General features: G+C 46.8%; 1 protein-coding gene across 2 annotated transcripts in view; it reads left to right on the top strand.

Moving 5' to 3' along the window:
- The window catches only part of ADAMTS18 (ADAM metallopeptidase with thrombospondin type 1 motif 18), a 154,537-nt gene that overhangs the window by 60,534 nt on the left and 71,228 nt on the right, over nt 1–22,775 (top strand). The window contains exons 4-10 of one of the 2 annotated variants that reach the window (XM_062176570.1): nt 7,805–8,093; nt 10,451–10,644; nt 10,892–10,975; nt 12,816–12,975; nt 15,366–15,471; nt 18,677–18,814; nt 21,066–21,219. In XM_062176570.1, the coding sequence (XP_062032554.1) occupies nt 7,805–8,093; nt 10,451–10,644; nt 10,892–10,975; nt 12,816–12,975; nt 15,366–15,471; nt 18,677–18,814; nt 21,066–21,219 (1,125 nt within the window). Of the gene's footprint in view, nt 1–7,804; nt 8,098–10,450; nt 10,645–10,891; nt 10,976–12,815; nt 12,976–15,365; nt 15,472–18,676; nt 18,815–21,065; nt 21,220–22,775 lie in introns of those variants that run through there. The other variant, XM_062176571.1, reaches the window with a different exon arrangement.

Here is a 22,775-nt window from a genome sequence, read left to right as displayed (position 1 = left end):
ACCCCATGGGAGACCAGGAGAAGCACCTGGCTCCTGCCTTCGGATCAGCGCGGTGTGCCAGCTGTGGCGGCCATTGGAGGGTGAACCAACGGCAAAGGAAGACCTTTCTCTCTGTCTCTCTCTCTCTCTGTCCACTCTGCCTGTAAAAAATATAAAAATAAAAGGTATTAACTTGGGGCCAGTGATAAGGCACAGCGGGTTAAGCCACTGCCTGTGATGTCAGCATCCCATACGGGTGCTGGTTCATGTCCCAGCTGCTCCACTTCTGATCCTGCTCCGTGCTTGTGGCCTGGGAAAGCAGCAGAAGATGGCCCCAGCGTTTGGGCCCCTGCCATCCACATGGGAGACTGGGAAGAGGCTTCTGGCCTCAGCATGGCCCAGCACTGGGCCATTGTAGCTATCTGGGGAATGAACTAGTGAATGGAAGAGTGCCGGTACGCTCGCTCTTGCTCTCTTGAGTGCTCGCTCTCTCTGTCTCTCTCTAAGTCTGACTTGCAAAATATATCTTTAGAAACAAAATCTTAGCGCCCTTAATGCTCTAAAACTCCTCCAAGGCAAGTGCTTTGTTAGTCCCATCCTATAGATCATGACCTGAAGATGATAGAGGTTTGGGAACTCGGCGGGGAGGTGGGGACGCAGCGGGAGGGCATTGCAGCACCACAGAACGAGCGCTTTGTGCGTCTGGCCCACTCGGAGCACCGCCGGCCCTGCTCCCGCTGGGGCTCACCGCACTGGCCAGCGTTCTGCAGGAACTTCACTGTGTCTCCGACTCTGCAGACATCCGTCCCCACTACGTGGCATTGGTGTAGGAAGTCCTGTGCCTGGTGAGATTTGTACTGTGGGGGATGAGTGGCAAGTGCCAAAAAGTGAGAGATGTTTTTTGTCCCTGTGACAGTAAAAGGCAATCTGGATCACCCATTTATTTCCAGAGCGGGTGTCCCTGTTTCAGAGCCTTCCAGGTTGTCCGTGAACCCTCTGTGCACCTGCAGGTGGTGATGCCCACACACCCCTGTTTCTGTGTGTGAAGCTCAAGCCCTCTCTGAGAGCTGCGAGCTTGTGGCTGGCCCCCGGGAGGATGACACTGGTTTTGTGCCCTCCACCCGATGAGTGATGTCAGTGCCTCCTCCTGCTCTCACCTGGGACTTGGTAAGCAGCTGTGGAGCATCTCAGGTTGCTGATTTTCTTTGTAAAAGCCCCTCTGGCTGTGTTTGTCAGTGTGAAGATTTTCTGGGACATTCACAACTCAACACCTTGATGGATAAAAACCACTTAACCTTTGGAAAACCCAGGTTAGGATATTTCTATTCTTGTTTCACAGATGGGAAAAAAAAAAAAAAGTTCAGAAGTCTTGAGCCCAGCTAGCGGGCAGCAAAATTAAAATTTTCCTCCCAGGCGGCTCCCTCCCTGTTAAGCATTTCCCTTAATGCTTTGCGCCATTCCATTGTACAATGGTGATTTTTCTTTTTTAAAAAATTTTGTTTTCATTTTTACTGAAAGGCAGAGAGAGATCTTCCGTCTTCTGGTTCACTCCCCAGGGAGGACTGGGCCAGGTCAGAGCCGGAAGCGCAGTCTGGGTCTTCCTCACAGGTGGCAGGGACCCACAGGCTCGAGCCATCCCTCGCTGCCTCCCAGGGTCTGCTGGGCAGGAGGTGGGTGGGAACCAGTCCCTCCCCTGTGGGCTGCAAGTGTCCCAAGTGGCATCCGGAGAATGGTGCCCGGTGCTCACGACGCCTGCGTCTACCCCATGCAATCCTGAAACGTCCTTCTGCGTTGGTTTTCCTCACATGACATCTCGCGCAGCTTTTACTTCTTAGCCTTCGGTGTCTCTGGTTTCTGTCCTCCCCGCACTCACCCTGTGCCGCCGGTTTCTGTTTCCTGTTGCCTACATCTTCTGAATCCTTGTGCTGATTCTGAGCTGAGCTTTGTCCTTGCAGCGTGTTCCTTACAACTTTGTGTGTCAAGCGACCAATCAATGATGTGTTCTTCAGTGTTACTGTTGGGATTCAATAGCATTATAGCATTTTTAAAAAGGATTTTCACTGATAATAATTGCATTTTTAAGTTGTAGATTTTAAAAAGTAAAATATCATTTCCTTAAGATTACTGTAAACATATGCCTTTGCCAGTATTTTTTAGCCAGCCTACTGGGGATTACTTTGTTGTACCTGTGACTGTTTACCAAAAATAAAAATTGAATAATGCTCTTTTTATTATTCTTATTTCAAGAAATTTCCTTTATTTATTGATGCAATTCCATTTGAAGTCCTGTTGAATTGTATAGGACCATTAAGCCTCTTTTTTTGGATTATATAATAGATGTAAGTATTGGGATCATATCCTTTGAGGCAAGATTCTTCCCTTCGGGTAGCTTGTATCTTCCTCTAATTATCATTGATCTTTGAGGTTGTCCACATTGAACCTTTTTTAATATTTGAGAGGCAGAGTTACAGTGAGACGGGGGGGGGGGGGTGTCTTCCATCTGCTGGTTCACTCCCCAGATGGCTGCAATGGCTGGAGCTGTTCTGATCTGGAGCCAGGAGCTTCTGGGTCTCCTATGTGGATGCAAGGGACCAAGGACTTGGGCCATCTTCCACTGCTTTCCTAGGCCATAGCAGAGAGCTGGATTGGAAGAGGAGCAGTGGGGACCAGAACCGGCACCCATATGGGATGGATGAACCCACTGCACCACAGCGCCGGCCCCCACATTGAACTTTTTTAAATGAATTGTGCCTCACTTCTTGGCCTTTTGGCTAAGATCAAGTGCATAAAAATGAATTGTGCACTCAGGCCACCGCTGAATTTGTCAGGTATTTCTGAAAACTTCCATCTCTCTTTTCCAGTTAAATCTAAGGTTTTCGTTGAAATGGAAATATGACTTAAAGGGAGGACCCTTTTAAAGGAAAATTAAGTGGCATTGCATCAAGTATGTTTTCCATTTGATGAGAGTCCTTTGAGAATTACTTCTGCCATTGAAATCCAAAATAGGAAAAATACTGCTAACCAATAAGACATTTTCTCTTTTAGAATGTAAAATCATAAAATATCTGAAAAGAAAATTGACTCTTGTCGAACATCTATTTTGTTTCTAAGGTTAGTAGCTAAATCATATCACTCAGTTTCCTAGTCTTTAAAACTGAGAAAGATGGAATATTAATGAGGGAAGATTCCTTGTGAGCCAGCCCTTCTGCACAGCGTCCTGTAGGGGGCACCATACAGGTCTGTATCCCTGGCTTAAGGGAAAGGGGAGTTGGGGGCAGCTGCTCCACTGTCCACATCTCATCACATCCATTTTGGTGGACGTGGAGACATTCCTCTTCTCTATGGGAACACAAAGATGGTCTCAAATTTCTTCTGCTTTTTTTTTCTAAAGATTTATTATTTATTTCTTTGAAAGGCAGAGTTAGAACAAAGAAAAGAGAGAGAAAAAGGGATCTCTCATCCACTGGTTCACTCTCCAAACGGCTGTAGTGGCCAGGGTTGGGCCAGTCCAAAGCCAGGAGCCAGGACCTTCTTGCAGGTCTCCCACATGGGTGCAGGGGCCCAAGTTCTTGGTCATCTGCTGCTTTGCCAGGCCACCAACAAGGAGCTGGAAAGGAAGTGGAGCAGCCAGGACTCAAACCAGTGCCCATATGGGATCCTGGCTCTGAAAATGGCGTCTTAACCTGCTGCATTAGAGCCAGCCCTGTCTTCTGCTTCTACAAGAGTCTGGGCTTTGTTTCAACTCCTGCCATCTTTTCTCCTCCTTAATTCTGAGCCATCGTTTTCCAAGCTCCGTCTAGGCTTCCCCTGCAGGAACCAGGAGCAGACTTCTAGTCTCAGTGAATGTGCTTGTCCTGTGTTCCGTGACCGTGCACTGACTTTGCCTACTTTGGTTACTGTCTCCTGTTTGAACGCCGACCTGTGTCTTCATACCATGTCTGCTCCCACGTGTGAGCCTGACTTGCTCCATCCCCGCTGCCCCCTTTTAACGGGAGGCCACACTGGAGCACAGCCTCATGGGATTCGGCCAAGAGCTGCACGTGTCTGGCAGCTCACAACGTTTCACGCACGCCGTGGATAAACAGATGGCTGCTTTTGGATGCACTGGGTTTTATTTTTAAGCTATAAAACGTATTCATTCTGTCAGATTCCAGGGTTTTTCATCAACTGAAACCAGGAAAAGAAAACTTTGTCTCGGTGAAATCTAGCGCCATCAAGTTCTTGTTTTGCTACAGATGATTGTTCTAGATGTTTGTCCTTCTGTGAACGGTGAGACAGGGCGGTATGGGGCCAGAGTGTTTGCACCCACAGGGGATGAGCATTAGTTTCTCCATTGCTTTCTCAATACTGAAGCTTCCACCAGGTGTTGGGAAGCCTGAAGTTTTGATGAAACAGTGAGAAAACAGAGAATTTGCAAACCTGTTCATCTGGTTAGTTGAGCTCAGTGAGGAAGTTAATAAGGCTGGAGGGCTTTCAAGACTAATTCACTACTTTCTCTGTGGGAGCCTGCAAATAGGTGTCTATTGTCTGCATGCAGTTTTTTAAATTTTATTTATTCCCATTTCATTTTCTAAGGAAGAGAGACAGGTAGGACTGTTATGTCCACTGTTGGACTCCCCAGATCCCCACGTAACAGCCATGGGTGGGCCAGGCCCCAGCCAGGAGCCTGGAGCTGGATCCAGGTCTCCCTCGTCCTTGGCAGGAAACCAAGGACTGCAGCGTCGCCACCCAGGATGTGCATCAGGGAGGAAGCTGGAAGGGAGCAGTGGAGCCAGGATGGAAATCAGGCGCTCGTGTCCCGGGGGGCAACTTGGCCACTGTGCCAGATGCCCACCCCCAACCCCAGTTCTGTCTGTTCTTCCAGCCAGGATTGCCTGACAGGTAGCTATGAAGTCCTGCTTGGAATACTTGTGACTTCACGTGTGAAACCGGCCACCTTGAACTTGTCCCCTCCAGACTCTGTTTTCAGCTCTGATGCTGGCCAGCCCCCAGCACCCCTCGGTCCTGCTGTGTGTATAGACTGAGGCAGATACGAGGTGGCACGTGCCAAGATGCCAGTGTAGCCCCTGCCCTCCAAGAGTGTGCATTGCAATTGTATGTCTGAGGTGGTGGGAGGAGAGGGTTGCTTCTTGTTTTTCCTTTTTTTTTTTCCTTTCTTAAAGATATACTTATTTGAAAGAGTTACACAGAGAGAGAAGGAGAGGCAGAGAGAGAGAGAGATACTCCATCTGCTGGTTCACTTCCTAATTGGCCGCAGTGGCTGGAGCTGTGCCAGTCTGGAGCCAAGAGCTTCTTTTGGGTCTCCCACGTGGGTGCAGAGGTCCAAAGACTTGGGCCATCTTCTACTGCTTTCCCAGGCCATAGCAGAGAGCTGGATCGGAAGTGGAGCAGCTGGGACACAAACTGGCAGCTACGTGGGATGCCGGCATTGCAGGCTTTACCAGCTATGCCACAGTGCCAGCCCCTGTTTTCCCTTCTATGGAGATAGGCATGAAGCCAACACACTGTGGCCCATGAGCATTGTGAAACGGGGAAGGGGAGTTTGCCGTGGGTGCTGAGCAGGTGCGATTTCAGCTGAGACATCGGCGCCGAGTGCCCGCAAAGCCAAGCAAGCTGGTGGGAGGCGCCTTCAGGCAAAAGGAGCAGCCTGTGCCGGAGTCTGCAAGGACGGAGGTTCACAAAGTGGGTGCAGCATCTTGTTGGGCGTGGTGTCGGGGGGCAGAGGGGAAACCGGTAAATCTGGCAGGGTCAGCAGGGAGCGGGTTATACAGGGATTTGAGGGCCAGGAAGAGAGACGAACACCAGAGTGCATAGTACGAACTTACTTAGGTTGGACAGGGACTCTGGCTGGCAGGGGAGGACTGTGTTGGAGAGGACAGGAGGCGGGTCCCCCGGCATGACCAGGACAGGCTGGGGAAGGTGGGCTCCTCGGAGTTACATCCAGGGGACAGATGGACAGGCTCTCCAGGAATGGTAGAATCTGGACTTTTTTTTTTTTTTAATCTCACCTGTAACTTCTCTTTTTCCATCACTTTCGTGAGCCCATGTGCAGTTTGATTCACCTGCTGTGTACCTTCTGTGTTTACACTGGTGTCTAGGGCAGGTCCAAGACTTGGGGTACACAACATGTGCTTGGTGAACAGGAAAGTCACCTGTTCTTGTGCCCAGGCTCCAGACACCAATGTAGATGTCCATGTCACAGCCGGCAAGATAGTCTCCCAGACAACAGATGCATGCAGCTACAGGAAAATCAGAACCAAACCGTGTGCTCTGGGTCTCCATCCAGGAGTGAGCAAGTGAACCCTGACCTGGAGCTGACATAAGGCCAGAGGAAGCCCCTCCGATGCCGTTCATCCACTTATATTCCCACGGCCTCAACACCCCACTTAGCATTGTGCCCCATCCTGGCAGGTGCCTGGGTCTTCCCAGTGAACCACACACATACACTGGGTGTGTCTCTAGCTCATTGCTCTTGCCTTCCCTGATCTGAGTGCCTGGCTCTCAGCTGAGCCTCCATAAGTACTGAATCAATCATTGCCATCACCAGCCATCTAAATTGCTGTGGTGCAGAGTGTGTGGAGGACTTGAGCAGCGGTTGTGTTGTCTCCCTTGTTAAGGTGCTCAGAGCAGGAAGAAATCTCTCCATTGGAAGAAGCTCTGGCCCAGAGCAGTGGTTCACATGCGTGTTTGTCCATTGTGATAATCCTGGGGGTGGTTAAGAAAGTTTGATGTATCAGCCACATAGAGAGTCTCCTTTTAATGGAATGGGATTCTTCCTGGGGAAGTGTGTGTTTAAGACCCTTGGGTGAATCTAATGTACAACAAAGCTTTTTTTTTTTTTTAAGGATTTATTTGAGAGGCAGAATGACAGAGACAGGGAGAATGGTCTTCCATCTGCTGGCTCACTCACTCCCCAAACAGTCATAATGGCTGGAGCTGTGGTGATGCGAAGCCAGGAGCTTCTTCTGAGTCTCCTAGGCAGGTGCAGGGGCCCAAGCACTGGGCCATTTTCCACTGCTTTCCCAGGCCATTAGCACAGAGGTGAAATGGAAGAGGAGCAGCCAGGACTCACACTGGTGCCCATGTGGGGTCCTGGCACTGCTGGCAGAGGCTTTACCTACTGTGCCACAGTGCGAACCCCACAACAAAGTTTTCAAATACCGGGCTATATCAACAATTCTCAAATTGTAAGAGGCATGCAAGTCTTTGACGGCCTTTAATAGAATGCAGATTCTGATTGTGAGTGAGCTGAAGCCGCTGGTCTGCTGGCCATGCCTTGTAGAGCAGGGCCTGGATGCCCGGGGGCTCTGTGTCCAGAGGTGAGAGAGTACAGTGCGCTGTGTGCAGTGTGCATACAGTGCAGGTACGCGATATCAGACCCCGGCTTAGAGGGAACCCCTCACGCCTTCCTGGCCATCTTTGCTAGTCCTCGGATGTAGGGTTTATGAAATCCAGGTGGACCAACTCTGTTTCACTCGCTACCCTACAAATCCTCCGAGGGTAAGGTGTTTTTACGTTCAGCCATCTGTGCAGTGTTTTCCCAGTGCCTCTGCAGCCGAGTAGAGAAAAACCCTGCTCTTGAAGGGAGAAAACTCTGGGCGCCGCTACCCGCTTTCTCAGTCTCTCGGCCTCAGTCTTCCCTTCTGCAAAATGGGCGTGATGATGACAACAACAGGTAATGGTGCAGGTATGAGCGGGAGGTACATGGGGAGCACTCGGCACAGTGCCTGCACCTGGGAAGTAGTCAGTGCACAGGGCTGTAAATGAGACCTCAACAGTCAGGGGGTGGGAATCCTGAACGCTGTCTCTGTGTTTGGCTTTGTAGTCGGGTCTCATCAGGACGCGACAGAATGAATTCCTCATCTCGCCGTTACCTCAGCTGCTGGCTCAGGAACACAACTACAGCCCCCCAGCAGGCCACCATCCCCATGTGCTGTACAAGAGGACAGCGGAGGAGACGGTCCAGCGCTATCGCGGCCCCCCGGGCTCCAGCTGGAATCGCCCTGGTCACTCCCCAGGTCACGGTCACGGTCCCCACTCCTCTCAGAGTCAAGAAACACGGCACCACCCTCGAAGGCTGCAAAAGCAGCATTTTTGTGGACGACGCAAGAAATGTATGTAAGGAAACTTTCTCTTGTTCTGTTCCGGTGTGGGCCTCGCAGGGCTGTGTCGAGCGCCGTTGGGGGCTCGGCAGGGTAGAACGGGGCCGCCGCAGTCCCCCCGCAGTGGCGTCCTGGAGGTGGATGGGAGCTGTCCCGACAGGCTGATGTGGGAGGAGCTGGTTTTCTGTGTTAAGCTAGGAAAGGCCTCGGCACGGTTTCCTCCGTGGCTCTTTGGGTTCCTGCTGTGTTTAACCACGGGTCCCAGGCTTCATTTCTGTGCACGTGGGCAGAGTATGCAGACTCGTGGCGATTGCGTCTGGGGTCAATACCTGGGTGTCCGGCTGGGTGTTTGGAGCACGTGAAGGCGAGATGCTTCGGAAAGGAGGGGGCAGTGAAGTCCAGAGCCCGTGGGTGTGACTTGGGACCCCGGGCACAGCTGCTGCCTTTGGTAGTCAGAATGCCCAGTGAAAATACAACACAAGCCCCAAATGTAATGTCAAGTTGTTAACAGCCACACCAAAACATGGCTTAAACAAATGGATGGATGAATTTTAATAGCATTTTATTGAAATCAATAGAAAGGAAATAGGATCATTTCAACATGTAATTGATGCAACAAATTATTAGTACAGGCTTTTATATTCTGTTCATGATAAGTTTTGGAAATCTAGAATTTTCTACTTATGGTATAATTTCTTTTTTAAAAAAAAGATTTTATTTTATTTGAGAGTTAGAGTTACAGACAGTGAGAGGGAGAGGCAGAGAGAAAGATCTTCCTTCCATTGGTTCACTCCCCAGATGGCAACAACAGCTGGGGCTGCACCAATCTGGAGCCAGGAGCTTCTTCTGGGTCTCCCACGTGGGTGCAGGGGCCCAAGGACTTGGGCCATCTTCTACTGCTTTCCCAGGCCACAGCAGAGAGCTGGATGGGAAGTGGAGCAGCCAGGATTAGAACCAGTGTCCATATGGGATGCCAGTGCCACAGGCGGAAGATTAATCTACTGCGCCCCGGCGCCAGCCCCTACTTACAGTACAATTTCAATTCACGTGATAAGTTTTCATCGGGAAGACTGATCTGTGTCTAGATTTTGTACAACTTAAGATCGAAGAATTCGATTTACATACTCACATCGTCTCAGGCACACTCGTAAGGTCTTCACTAACTGTATTAACGACTGCTGTTTAAAAAGTAAAATGAAAACCTCCTTCCTCCTGTTGTCTCAGACGTGCTCTGCAGACTGCGTAGACGTGAGTGGCAGGTGCCTCCCCGCCCGGACAGCACAGGCTAAGGAGGGCTCTCGTGGAGAAGGAGGATCCGGGCCCCTGTCCTGTTAATCAGGAGAAACAGGGAAAGACTGTGTTTCAGAAACTGATGTGTGTGCGCGTTTTTGGTGCTGTTGAAATGTCCTCATTAGGGTACTCCATTTGACAGGTGTATATAATAGTACATGGTTTTGGTGGTAAGGATATCTATTGAATGTGAGATGTCAAAGCTCGTTTTGAGAGCCACCTTGTAACTAAGTGTCGCGGTCTTTCCAGGGGTAACGAAACCGAGACTCAAGGTCACAAGCCAGATACCTGGCCGGCTGGAGTTTTTAAACCTAACTCCGAGTGCTGTGGCCTTCTCCTTGTGCTCTGTAGGGAGCTGGCATTACAGTTGTACCGGTGGCTACGGTCCTGGAGTCTTCCTGTCCTAGTTAGTGTGCAGGTACTTTCGAGAGCTTTCCAAATGCCCTTTTCCTTCCCAGGACCCTTTGGACTTGCTCTGTCCCCTGGCTAACAGTGTCCTGCGGGGCTCCCTGACCTCTGTCAAAGGCTGTGGCCAGTTGCATTCTGTTCGGTTGGCGCCCACTCCTTACCAGTTATAGAAAGTGCTTAATAGAGTTTTCATGTCATCCCTAACTACACCGTACTCTGATAACGACATCAGTGTCAGATGCGAGAGTCCTTTTTGCGCACTGGGTAGGGCTATGTTTAAGTTTGTGATGGTGAGAAAACGGCATAGGGCTTGGGCAGTGTTGTGCAGGAGTTAGACTGAACATAAAAATCAAGTGTTAAAGACCCTCCCTAGAATTGTGTTTTGTTGACCTACTCTACCAAATGGATTGTTCTCTTTTACTCTTCAGAGCATCTTTGAGTTACGGAATCCATCCACCCACCCATCCATCCAAACATGTATCAAACAATCTCTCACCTGTGTACTAGGTGCAGAGTACTAAGTCTGGCCACGTATGAGCACTTAGTAATGGATTAGCAAACTGTGGGTTGCATAGCTCCTCTCCTCCCTGGGTTCAGATTGCTGTCTCTCCCTAACCTAGACTTTATCTATTGATGGCCCTTCCTTCTAAATGCTCTTACGGTCCTTGTAGACGCCCCCAAGCCTCCCACAGAGGACACCTACCTGAGGTTGGACGAGTACGGGAGCTCCGGGCGACCCAGGCGATCCGCTGGGAAGTCACAGAAGGGCCTGAATGTGGAAACCCTGGTGGTAGCAGACAAGAAGATGGTGGAGAAGCACGGCCGGGGGAACGTCACGACGTACATTCTGACGGTCATGAACATGGTGAGCGAGGCTCTCATGAACCCTTCAGGCTCTCCAGGGAAACCGAGAAGCGTAGAATCTCCCTGCATGGGTTGAATTCCAGATGCAGTCACGTGGTCTTCTTGGGAGGGGCCTGAATTTTGAGGAAACTGCTCTGGTGTTTGGTGAAATGGAAACCCATGTATTTACAAATACTCTGTGTCTCATTGCCATGCTCCGTGAAGTTGACAAAATTGTAAAATTTGGTTCTATTCCATTTGTCCAACAGGTTTCCAGTCTATTTAAAGATGGGACCATTGGAAGTGACATCAACATTGTTGTGGTGAGCCTCATTCTTTTGGAACAAGAACCTGTAAGTGACAAACTTCCTTGTTTTCTTTATTCCTGTCACCATTTGGGATACATTCTTTGAGCACCCACTGTGTACCAACCAGTGCTTTAGTCATTACAGATGCAATTTGAAAGGACTCTCTGGAGCACTCCTGATGCAACAATCCAGCATTTCTTAAGCACCAACACAGTGCTGCAAATGGAAAACTTTACACTACATAAGGTAGACTGTAGTGAAAACGCAGGCACAATGAATACACTGTGTAAAGTTAGCTTCAGGCTGTGTGTGTAAGGTATATAGGAAACATAAATGAACTTTGTATTTAGACTTGGATCTCATCTCCAGGATGATCTCATTAGGTGCATGCAAATATTCCAAAGATCAAAAAAAAATTGCAGATCCTCAGCACTTAGGGTCCTAAGCATTTCAGATGAGGAATATTCAACCTGGGCATACTAGTAGGGTTGTGGAATCAAATAGTAAAACTGCAACACCATAAAATAACTTTTGTATATAAATGTATCTGTAGAATTTGCATATGTATCTATATCAATAATAGCACGTAATATTAAACATTTACAGACAAATTTCCCAGTGAAGGATCATTTGCTCACTGATCTCAGAACTAGCTGGATTTTTCAAGTTTGATATGCCGAGTAATTGCAGGCAGATGTAGAAGGATATTCAGAAAACAAAGCAAAAATAAGTCATTAGAAAATTCTTGTCATGAATCTGCTGTCTCCCCAGCATCACCCTAGGAACTATAGAGAATAAAGGAGAAAGATTGAACTGCTCTTGAATTAACTACAGTGAGGTGTGAGATGCAGGCACGGGGCAAACTATAAAACTGGAGCCTGTAATTGAGAGTGATGTTTCATGGCACTTACAGCTTTGTAGTATTTCGATGCTTCAATTGTATTTTTCTGAGGCAGGGTTTACCAATCAATTTTTAAGTCCCCTAGGGCTTGTCCTCTTCATCTGCAATCCCAATAAGGAACACAAAACACAAGGAGTCAAAGGCAAGACAGAAACTGATCTACTTGCCCATGTGTGCAGACTTCAGAGGCCAGCAACTTGTTCAATCATTCTGAGAATTTTAGAAAAATACAAAGAGCATGTGTTGGTTGGGAAACACTTCTGTCTGTAGCCTATCTCTTGTATTCCTACATTGTCCAAGGACAGTGAAGCCAGTGGTACTATAGAGTTATACACAGTGAGAGAGACTATAACTATGGAGTTATAGACAATGAGAGAGAGAGACAGAGAGAAAGATCTTCCTTCCATTGCTTCACTCTCCTAATGGCTGCCATGGCCAGCGCTGCGCCGATCTGAAGCCAGGAGCCAGGTGCTTCCTCCTGGTCTCCTTTGCAGGTGCAGGGACCTAAGCACCTGGACCATCCTCCACTGCCCTCCCGGGCCACAGCAGAGAGCTAGACTGGAAGAGGAGTAACTGGGACTAGTACCCGGCGCCCCAACCGGGACGAGAACCCGGGGTGCCGGCGCCACAGGCGGAGGATTAACCAAGTGAGCCATGGCGCCGGCCTGTTACTATGTTCTAAGAGTTCTAACCATCTTAGATGGTGATAACAGTTGAAGTAAGCAGATACACTACTAACTGATGTCTGATTCTTTCTGTTAGAGGTATACAATTGGTCATAGACTGCACTCTGAAAACTCTGTAGTTGTTTTAAGCAGTGTGAGAAGTTACCTAAAATAGATTGTTTCCCCCCATTGTCTCAAGAGTTTGCAAACATTTTTCCCAAGAAGTGTGACGCTTCTGTGTTTGCCTGTACAGTGGAATGATTCATCGCTCTCACGTTCGTGACAAATTCGCACTCTGACTCATGTGGGTTTTCCATAGGGAGGACTGCTGATCAACCACCATGCAGACCAGTCTCTGAACAGCTTTTGTCAGTGGCAGTCCGCACTCATCGGGAAGAATGGCAAGAGGCACGACCATGCCATCCTCCTCACCGGCTTTGATATTTGTTCCTGGAAGAACGAACCGTGTGACACTTTAGGTATGGTATGAACATACCTTCACGCAAACCTGCTTGATGAAAACATAGTAAGGAAACTTGCTATTGGGTGGGTAGCCATTGGATGGTCTTGAATAAAGACTCTTGTACTATTTAAATTGTGGAGTACTGTCAATATACACTCAATGAATATCGTTGTTTAACGGTATTCATGATTATGTTGGGTGAGATACTTCCTTGTTGAACTAGACAAGTTGTAGTTTATTCCACTGGCATCCGGACCACTGAACTAGACAGCTGGAGAGAAAGGTGCTGAACCCTGCCACCATGTCGCAGTCCCTCCTGGAGAAAGTTGCTTGACAGGTAAATTTCTAGGAGGCAGTGAGGGTATGGATGGTACTGGTTAAATCTCTCCTGCATTTTCTAGTGTATTCCATCGTACCTAGCAGGAATTTAAGGGTTTTTCTCAGGAGCTGATAGTTGAGTAGATCAGAGGTCAGCACAGTTGACTCTAAAAGACCAGATAGTGAAGGTTAGGCTTGACAGTCCCAGGGGCAGCTTTTCAGTTCAGCCGTGGCAGGGCACAGGCAGCTAGAGAGAACACGGGCACACACGAGTGTTCCTGGCTCCTGGCAAAGCAGGACCAGGGAGTGGAAGCCACAGCCGGCTGAGACAGCTCATGGTCCAGACTGCTGGGAGAGTGGGTGGAAGACTGACAGAAGGTGAAGTGACTGAGCCCATCACTCTCTGCCTCAAAAACACTCTCTAGCCCCTTGTGGCATAGCAGATACAGGAAGACTGGAGCTTCCACAGATAATATTTGTGGTGCTTTGCCGATTCTCTATGATGTCTCTATTACGTCTGAGAAGTTTGTTTTAAGAATGGCCCATTAATCACAGTCTTCAGAAAACGCAACCATTTGCAGAGTTGTTCTGTGAGAAGGGATTTATCTCAGGGATGCCAGAACTTCATTCGTGTCCCGAGTTTGGAACGTGCCAGATGGCTTCCAATAAGCCAGAGCACTGTTGATGTTTGAAAAGGTTGAGACAGAGGCAGTTTTTTCAGTCAACCAGGGACCAGCCTGTAAGGAGGGGCTTACCAGAACGAGCATACACCGAGAATCTTCTGAGCTATCCTGTAGCTCACTGACTTTCTTTAAAAGGATTGGTGTATGTATTTCAAAGGCATAGTTACAGAGAGAGGGAAGGAGAGAGAGAGAGATTGTCCCTTGCTGGTACATTCCCTAAATGGCTACAACAGCCAGGACCAGGCCAGGCTGAAGCCAGGAGTCTGAAAATCTATCTAGGTCTCCTATATGGGTGGCAAGGGCCCAAGCACTTAGGCCATCTTCTGCTGGTTTTGCACATTAGAAGGGAGCTGGATTAGAAGTAGAGTAGCCAGGGCTTGAACTGGCATTCATATGGGATGCTGGCATTACAGGTGGCAGCTTAACCCGCTACACCACAACGCTGGCCCCTGGGTCACTTGCTTGAAATACTATGTCCTGATGCAAAGAGCATGGGCTTTAACTTCAGATGTGTCAGTTATTTGATGGCTGAGGCCTTGAGATCTGAAGATCTGAGATCTTGAACAAGTTCGTTGACCTTCATGATTCTCGGTTTCCTTGTCTATTGCTATATTTACACACACAGGAGTGGCGTTTGGCAGCCTCTGCTAAGTAATGAGGATGACGACCATGGTGAGGATGCTGCCACCCTGGGGATGGGATTGCCCAGGTGTCCTCACTTGGAGGGAGGGTGTAACCCAATCACAAGCTTGTATTTAGTGGTAGGTGGGTACTGATCCTTGTTCTCATTATTGGGGCCCAGATAGAGAAAGAAAGACATTCACATACTGTAGGTCATTCAACATAGAATCAAGGGCTAGCTGACATGATTTTATGACTGCTCTTGGAAGGGGGTAGCTTTTGGAATCAGGTGGCATTTGACAGTTTATCACATTTGAGTGACAGTAGAAGGTTGAATTTAATGTGCATGTTTTGTTTAGACACTTGCATATTCTTCTATGTAGTGCTGCTGTTACACATTTGTTACATTGGTTTAACTATCATTGTATCAATTGCTCTATCCCAAGTAATAAACTTAGGTAAAACTTGTACATTTTCTATTGCTTATTACCCTATATGTAAAGTGGGAATAACAGTACTCATATTGATCTCACAGGGTTGCCAGGAGGCTCAGTTGATGACAATATCTAAAACAACACAGTATGCAGTGAGACACTTGAATATTCTCCCTTCACAACAGGGAACTACATGAGTGTGCCCTTGTTGTTGTCTTACAAAAAAAAAAAAATGAAAAACATGAGTGCACTCAACTAAAACAGCGTGAGCATTTTGGGGATACAAAAAACGATCGCGTGTCTGTGTGTTCCCTCTGTGGATTAACATCTGGACTTGATTTTTTCAATAGGGTTTGCTCCCATCAGCGGGATGTGCAGTAAGTACCGAAGTTGTACCATCAACGAAGACACAGGTCTTGGCCTTGCTTTCACCATTGCTCACGAATCGGGGCACAAGTGAGTGGCTTGTTGGTTGACCACTGTACGTGAAGACCGGTTGGGTGATTCTCTGTATTCTTTGAATGACTATTTCTGCAACAGGTGGAATAAATAGGATGCATATCGTGTAAAGCTGAGAAAAGTGCCTGGTTTTAAGAAGGGCTTGGCAAAGGCCAATTATTGTTAATGTCACTCGTATTAAACAATAACTTTTAATAGCTACAAGTATCACATTGTGTATACAAATAGAAAGCAAGTTATTTAACCGATCGTCTGCTTTTTCATGCATTTTTCTGGTGTTTTATTGCAGTGTAGTCTGTTTCAGCTGCTTGTTTATATGAAGGGAATAACCGTGGAGGCATAACTTCCAGAATGCAGTGGGATGCCAGCGTTGAGAAAAGCTTTTGATGCGTGTGCTGAGTAGGTTTTTAGTTGGTGACCTTGCGTATACTTAATATAATTTTAGTTGATGTTAGTCAGTCTGCCTTTGTGAGAATAGAGTTTGAAATGAGGATTGAGAAGCCTGAGCATAGTGAGACAAATTCATTTGCTGAATTTGTCTGATGCAGACACTGCTACAGAGAATCTTCAAGCACTGTTTGAGTAAGTAGCTACATTGGAATAAGCATATTGCTTACTAAATGACTACTTGAGAGAATATAGGAGTCAGTGCATGTGTATACACATGGGTGGGGTTTTGTAACCCGTATCATCCATTCACTGGCTATAATTTATATTTTGATATTTTGGAGTCCTATTATAATTAGGAGCTGAATTTGTTATCGTCAGGGATAACAATGGACCTTTGCTGTTACCTAGCAGTTTCCTAGTGTGCTTTGCACGTCCACACTCTCAGGTGTGGCTGCTTCCTTAGTGGGATGAGAAGCGGCTCGTTTTGTTGTGAACAGAGACCTGAACTGTGCCCATCAGGCAGCAGGCGCCTTTGTATGCAGCAGGAAGTAGCTGTGTGCTCGTCAAACAGAGGTCCAGATGTGTTTCACCAGCGTGGAGTTGAGACGAGCGGGGCTCACTTTTCACAACAATGGCCGTGGAGAACTGTGATCAAACTCGAACATGGCAGCTAGGGAGAAATGAAAACCTGTTCTTGAGATAGCGTGGGGGAAAGAGCCCAGAGGTGAGGAGGAGAACACTAGAAAATGAAACAGACGCTCAAGCTCTAGGTAGGTTTTCAAACAGACTTCCTGAGATTTTGCTAGGACCTTTGGCATAGGCTGAAGAATATACTTATGACCTTCGACTGTTAATGCTGTTAAATTGAGTTTTTTTTAGTAATTTGAGTTCCCCAAATTCAGTTCAGACTTGGTTTTCTCACGCTCAGAAAATTCCAGTGAAGTCCTAGTTAAGAACGACTTCCCCCTGAGTAACGACCTCAATGTCTCCCTGCCCCTTCTCCATTTTGATGATTTTTGTGCCTGAGTGCTTTCTACCTAGATTTCCCTTCTGGTTTTGAGTTTGATAAATATATTTGGAAATGTGTCTCCCAAACACGTCCACTTAGCTTCCTGTTGAGACACAATGCAGAATTTAAGTGGGCATAGCTAAGGATGGAAAAAAAAAATGCTTTTCCTGAATTTATGTTGAGGTTAACAAAGATCTGTTTGTGAATGCTCACCTGCAAACCCCTAGGACTTTCACCGACAGGGTCACAGCATGTCACCGTGCTGCTAGTTCTTGCCTGTTAAACTGGAAGGAGGGCTGGAAAATGGCTGGATTATGGGCATCTGTCTGAATAGTATCCTGCCCATGGAGATGAGCATTGTGGCACAGCAGATGAGGCTGCTGCTTACCAACATCCCCCATCAAAGCACAAGTTCGAGTCCTGTCTGCTCCTCTTCCCATTCAGCTTCCTTGCTAATGCCCCTGGGAAAGTAGCAGATAGTGGTTTAAGTACTGAGTCCCTGCCGTCTACATTGGAGACCAGGAGGGAGTTTCATGACTTTGGCGTGGCCCATCCGCAGATGGTAGGAGCATTTGGGGTGTGAGCCAGTGGATGGGAGATCCGTCTTTCGCTCTGTTTCTCTTGTCTTTGTTGCTCTGCCTTTTGAATAAATAAATGTTAACAGTCTTTAAAAAATCCTATCCATGCTTATGGTATTAATTTGGAAGAGACTACCTTCCAAGACAGCTATGTGAAAGAAATGAAGACGTTGACTTCCTTAGGAATCATATCTGCCTTATAAAAATGCTAAGAGACACAAGTTTACTCTTAACGAGATTAACAGAATTCCAGATGATGTAATTCATGTCTCTTTCTCTCTGTCCTCTGCCTCCTTAAAAGCACAAAATTTTCTTTAATGTAGTACATGTGAAACAAGTCTTTCATGTGTCTGCATTAGATAGCTCCAACCATTATTTTTAAATTTTTTTATTGATTTATTTTGTTTGAGAAGCAAAGAGGCAGAAGACAGAGGAAAGAGCTTGCACCTGGTGGTTCACTCCTCGAACAGCTGTGGTAGCCAGGGAATGGGCCAGGCCAAAGCCAGGAACCTGGGACTCGGCCTGGGTCTCCCAGAGAAGGGATCCAAATACTTGAGCCATCACCTGCTGCCTTCTAGGGTCTGCATGAGCAGGCAGCCAGAACCGGGAGACAACGTGGGACCTGAAGCCAGGTGCTCTGATAGGTGGTGTCCACCTCCCAACCAGTGCGTTAAGTGCTAGGCCAAGTGACTGCCTCTCAACTATTTTGTAAAAACTGTTTTATGATTATAACGGAATTTGTGACTTCAGCTAATAAACTGATTATCAACGTAAGGAAGTTTATATTACATTAACATTACAAATGCATAGTCCAGAAACTTAGTATTTCTTTCTCTACCAATTTTAAGCTTCTTTCTCTATCTCCTACACAATCTGAACTTTCTTACTGCAATTCCACGATTGGTAGCACAGACACTGTTTTTGCTATTTGAAATAAGATAATTTGATTGTCTCATCACTTTGGTGGTTTGGCTTAGAAATCTCGACCAAAGTTTCTAACCCTTAATGTCTGTGTTGGATAGCACCATCCTTTGACTTTGTGGACAAGGCTTAATACCATAAAATCATTCTTCAAAATGTTCTACAGGAATCTGACAACCGTTTATAGTAACAATTTTAAGCATCCTGTCTCTCACTGGGGTCTTGGGTTCGCACTGCGTCTTTTCTTTCTCTGTTACAATCTGGAAAGTGGAGTCACAGAGGGGTGTTGCTATCTTTGCTCCAGCTTTGGCATGGTTCACGATGGAGAAGGCAATCCATGCAGGAAGGCAGAAGGCAACATCATGTCGCCCACACTGACTGGAAACAATGGGGTGTTTTCCTGGTCTTCGTGCAGCCGACAGTATCTGAAGAAATTCCTTAGGTAAGACAGGTTAACACAAGGGGTGTTCCTGGGCTTGGGAGTAGTGACGAGAAATAGTGGCCAAAGTCAGGACAACAAACACCCAGTGGAAATACCCCATGAGTTGTTAACGAGCAGAAAGATTGACATGTTCTGATGCTGCTGCTGCTGTTGAAAATAGATGGCAGGCCAAACACTGTGCTAAGTGCTGTCCACATGTTACTCCATTGGCTTCTCAGAGTAATCCTACAATCAACCCTAATCGAGAATTGAGTCTTTGAGACATTATGTTGTTTAAGGTCCTGGAGTGGCGAGCTGGCGTGGTGCAGATGAAGACTCTGTCCCAGGTCTGTTCAGGCCAAGATCTGTGCTCAGACCTCTGTCCTCTGTGGCCTCCTGGGGCTGTTAGATGAATGGTCCTTCTACTGTAACTGTTTCAGTCTGACCACTTTGTCAGCAAAGTATTAAAATGTTCAAGTGGTTTTGTTTTGTTTCGTTTTTAAATGAATAGATCTTTTTTTTTTTCATTGACTATTTTGTTTGAAATAACAGTTCTGTCTGAAAGACATCCAAAGGATAACAGGTAGGTAAAATCCTTTTGGTAAGTTATGACTCCTAGATAATGTTAATGAAGGTAAGAGTTAGGAATGTAGCACTGTTTGATTCATAGTAAAGAATGAACCTAAATTTGAATTTTATGTATATCATAATATAGATAAATCTTGCTAATCTTTGTTGACCAATAAAACACTCTTGTTGAAATCCCTATCTGTTTGATCAGGTGTTAGTGAAGTTTTTTTGGAATTGGTAGTTTCTTATTTTTATCTGAATCACTGCCTGGTTATTTGCTAACTTTCATAGAATTAGCAAGATACAGGGGCCGGCGCTGTGGCATAAAGGGTAAAGCTGCCACCTGCAGTGCCGGCATCCTATGTGGGCACCGGTTCAAGTTCCAGCTGCTCCACTTCCAATCTAGCTCTCTGCTGTGGCCTGGGAAAGCAGTAGAAGATAGCCCAAGTCCTTGGGCCCTTGCACCCACGTGGGAGATCCGGAAGAAGCTCCTGGCCTGGGATCTGTGCAGCTCTGGCCATTGTGGCCAGTTGGGGAGTGAAATGAACCAGCAGGTGGAAGACAGTCTCCCTTCCTCCCTCCCTCCCTCCCTCCTTCCTTCCCTCCCTCCCTCTCCTTCTCTGTGTAATTCTGACTTGTAAATAAATAAATCTTTAAACAGAGAATTAGCAAGATACAGAAGCAAGTGAGCTTAAACATAAGGGTGTCTATTCAAATGATACCCAAAGTAAAGTAAAAGAATCAACAAATCATTTGCTAATAAGAATATTTGCCATATAAGAGTGGATTTTTATTGGTTTTCAAATTCATGATTTGGGAACTGAGCTTTTCTCTCTCTTTTTTTTTTAAGATTTATTTTATTTATTTGAAAGTCAGAGTTACACAGAGAAGGAAAAGTAGAGATAAGTCTTCCATCCACTGGTTCACTCCCCAGAGAGCCGCAACGGCCACAGCTGGGCCCATCCTGAAACCAGGAACCAGGAGCTGCTTCTGGGTCTACCACGTAGGTGCAGGGGCCCAAGGACTTGGGCCATCCTCTACTGCTTTCCCAGGCCATAGCAGAGAGCTGGATCAGAAGTGGAGTAACCAGGACCCAAACCGGCACCCATAAGGGATGCCAGCATTGCAGGTGGTAGCTCTACCCGCTACACCACAGCACCAGCCCCCAGGAAATTGTTTGTCTCCTGTCCTACTACATCCCTTTGCCCAGTTCTTTGATTAATCTTAATTGTGTTTATTAAGCTTACTGTGGTGAATCACATCTTCCCCAGCTGCCCCATCATTCGTAAATAATACAGCATGATTTAAAGCTCCGTGAAGACAGGTACTATCACTGTCTGGTTTCGTTTGTGCCTTCATTGTTTAGCCTTAAGCTTGCCACAAGAAGGCACTGGCAGTAGATCTGTTGAACAAGTCTGTTGGAATTTTCAAACCTAGTTCCCTTCCCCATCTCCGAGCACATGTCACACTGGAAAAATTGAGACTTGGAGCGCCTTAGGGAACCCTCCAAGGCTGTGTACTTCAGACCCTCCTAAACAAGACTCAGCCTTGGGAATCAACGTCAATTCTAACTTAAAATACTTGCCTGTTTCTTAAGCTCTATTTTGCTTTTATCCGCACGAATGGTTTCGAAGGCATGTTGTTTTCCGTGGACAGATCACAGATCCAGGTGGTAATTAATACGACTGTGTTACCCCTACAGCACACCTCAGGCCGGCTGCCTAGTGGATGAGCCCAAGCAAACAGGACAATATAAATATCCGGACAAGCTGCCAGGGCAGATGTACGACGCCGACACGCAGTGTAAGTGGCAGTTTGGAGCCAAAGCCAAGTTGTGCAGTCTTGGTTTTGTGAAGGTATGTTTGCTTGTGACTTCAGACTCACATTAACATCTTGCAAAGTGTGTGTATGTAACAGAAGTATAAACGTTTGGTTTGCAAAAGCCAAGGGTTACAGTCTGGGTTATCTCCAAAATGTCAGTTGTTTGGAAAGATAAGTAAGTGGCGATTTCACCGTCGGTGAATTCTACAGGCATAATCCCCATAGGCCACGCATGGTTAAATACTCGCGCCACGTGACTGCATCCTTGGAAGAAAAATTCCTCCCTTTGAAATGAGGAATTTATCCCTCTCGGTAAATCCAGAGGCAGTAGCTTTTGCCTCCTGGGGTTCACTGCTCTTCTTCTCTTCATATTCTCCTTTAATGTATGACGTGGAAAATGAGCATCACGGCCCACCCCAACTATATAAAATGCCTTTTACAGTATAGGATAGCCATTATTGGCAGCTCAAAAATCACATCACTTTTAAGTTGGTTTATTCCCAGTATCTAAGGAGGAATATGGAATCTAGGTACCCGGATCAAGGGAAAGCATGAAGGTTTATAGCTCCTGTTTCACCTTCTAGTTCTAAGTTTCCTCTTACTTGCCTTCAACCTCTTGTCCCTATTTGTCTTTATTACCCATCATCAATGCCAATATATTGACCATCAGCTCCAGCCTCCAATAGACCAGTGGCAGCTGATCCACACCCACCCTTGGCCATCCTCCAGCCATCCTATGGTCACTCACAGTCCTCATACCCCATCCATGGCTGCCCCCCATCCCCAACATCACTCACATCCTCTCTCACTACCACTCACCTCGCTCCTCCCACCCCCATCCCCCTGTCATCTACAGAGTTGTCAAGCGAGCCTCTGCTCCACTTCAGGCACTTGACTTAGAGGTTCATTCTACTTGATCTCATTCTTCACAAAAACCATTGCCACGAGGATTGCCACCACGTTTCACCTGGAGCTCAGAGGACGTATTCAACTTTCCCAGAGCCACAGACCTTGTACATGGTAGCATTGATGTGGGGCGAGCCATCCACATTGACACTGCGCTTCCTTCTCCCCATTGATGGATACTGCAGTTTCCTAGCCTTCAGTGATTTTACCATTGTCAGTCACCGCTAACAACTACCCTCATTATTTGGGCTTTGTGTGACTCACTCTCTTCTTGTTTATAAAGCCACTCACTTTCAAAATAGAAACCGAGGCCTAAGGAATAATACGCATCAAATCATAGGTGTGCTTTGGGATTGCTTATTTTTTCTAATACAGGTAAATGCATACTTGCTACAAAAGTTGATATGGAAACCATCCAGTTTTTCTTCTGGTATACCCTCCATGGCATTTGGACCTTGGTTTGGCAAATGCTGGTGCATCCTGTGTAAGAAGCTAGCAAATTCACAGCTGTTTGTATTTGCCTGTTACCTGGATGCTGTGGGCAGAAGTGATAGCCAGTCGTTTGGGTGGAAACATTTGTATCCTAACTCTGCATCTTCTTTATTGCATTCTGAAGGATTCCTTAGTGTACTTCTCATTAATCCAGTAACGAAAATGCGTCTACTGTGCAGCAAATGTGCAGCTG

This window comes from Lepus europaeus, chromosome 19 (assembly GCF_033115175.1).
Source record: "Lepus europaeus isolate LE1 chromosome 19, mLepTim1.pri, whole genome shotgun sequence".
NCBI lineage: Eukaryota > Metazoa > Chordata > Mammalia > Lagomorpha > Leporidae > Lepus > Lepus europaeus.
The sequence above is the reverse complement of the archived record's forward strand: the minus strand, read 5'-3'. Positions and strand labels throughout refer to the sequence as shown.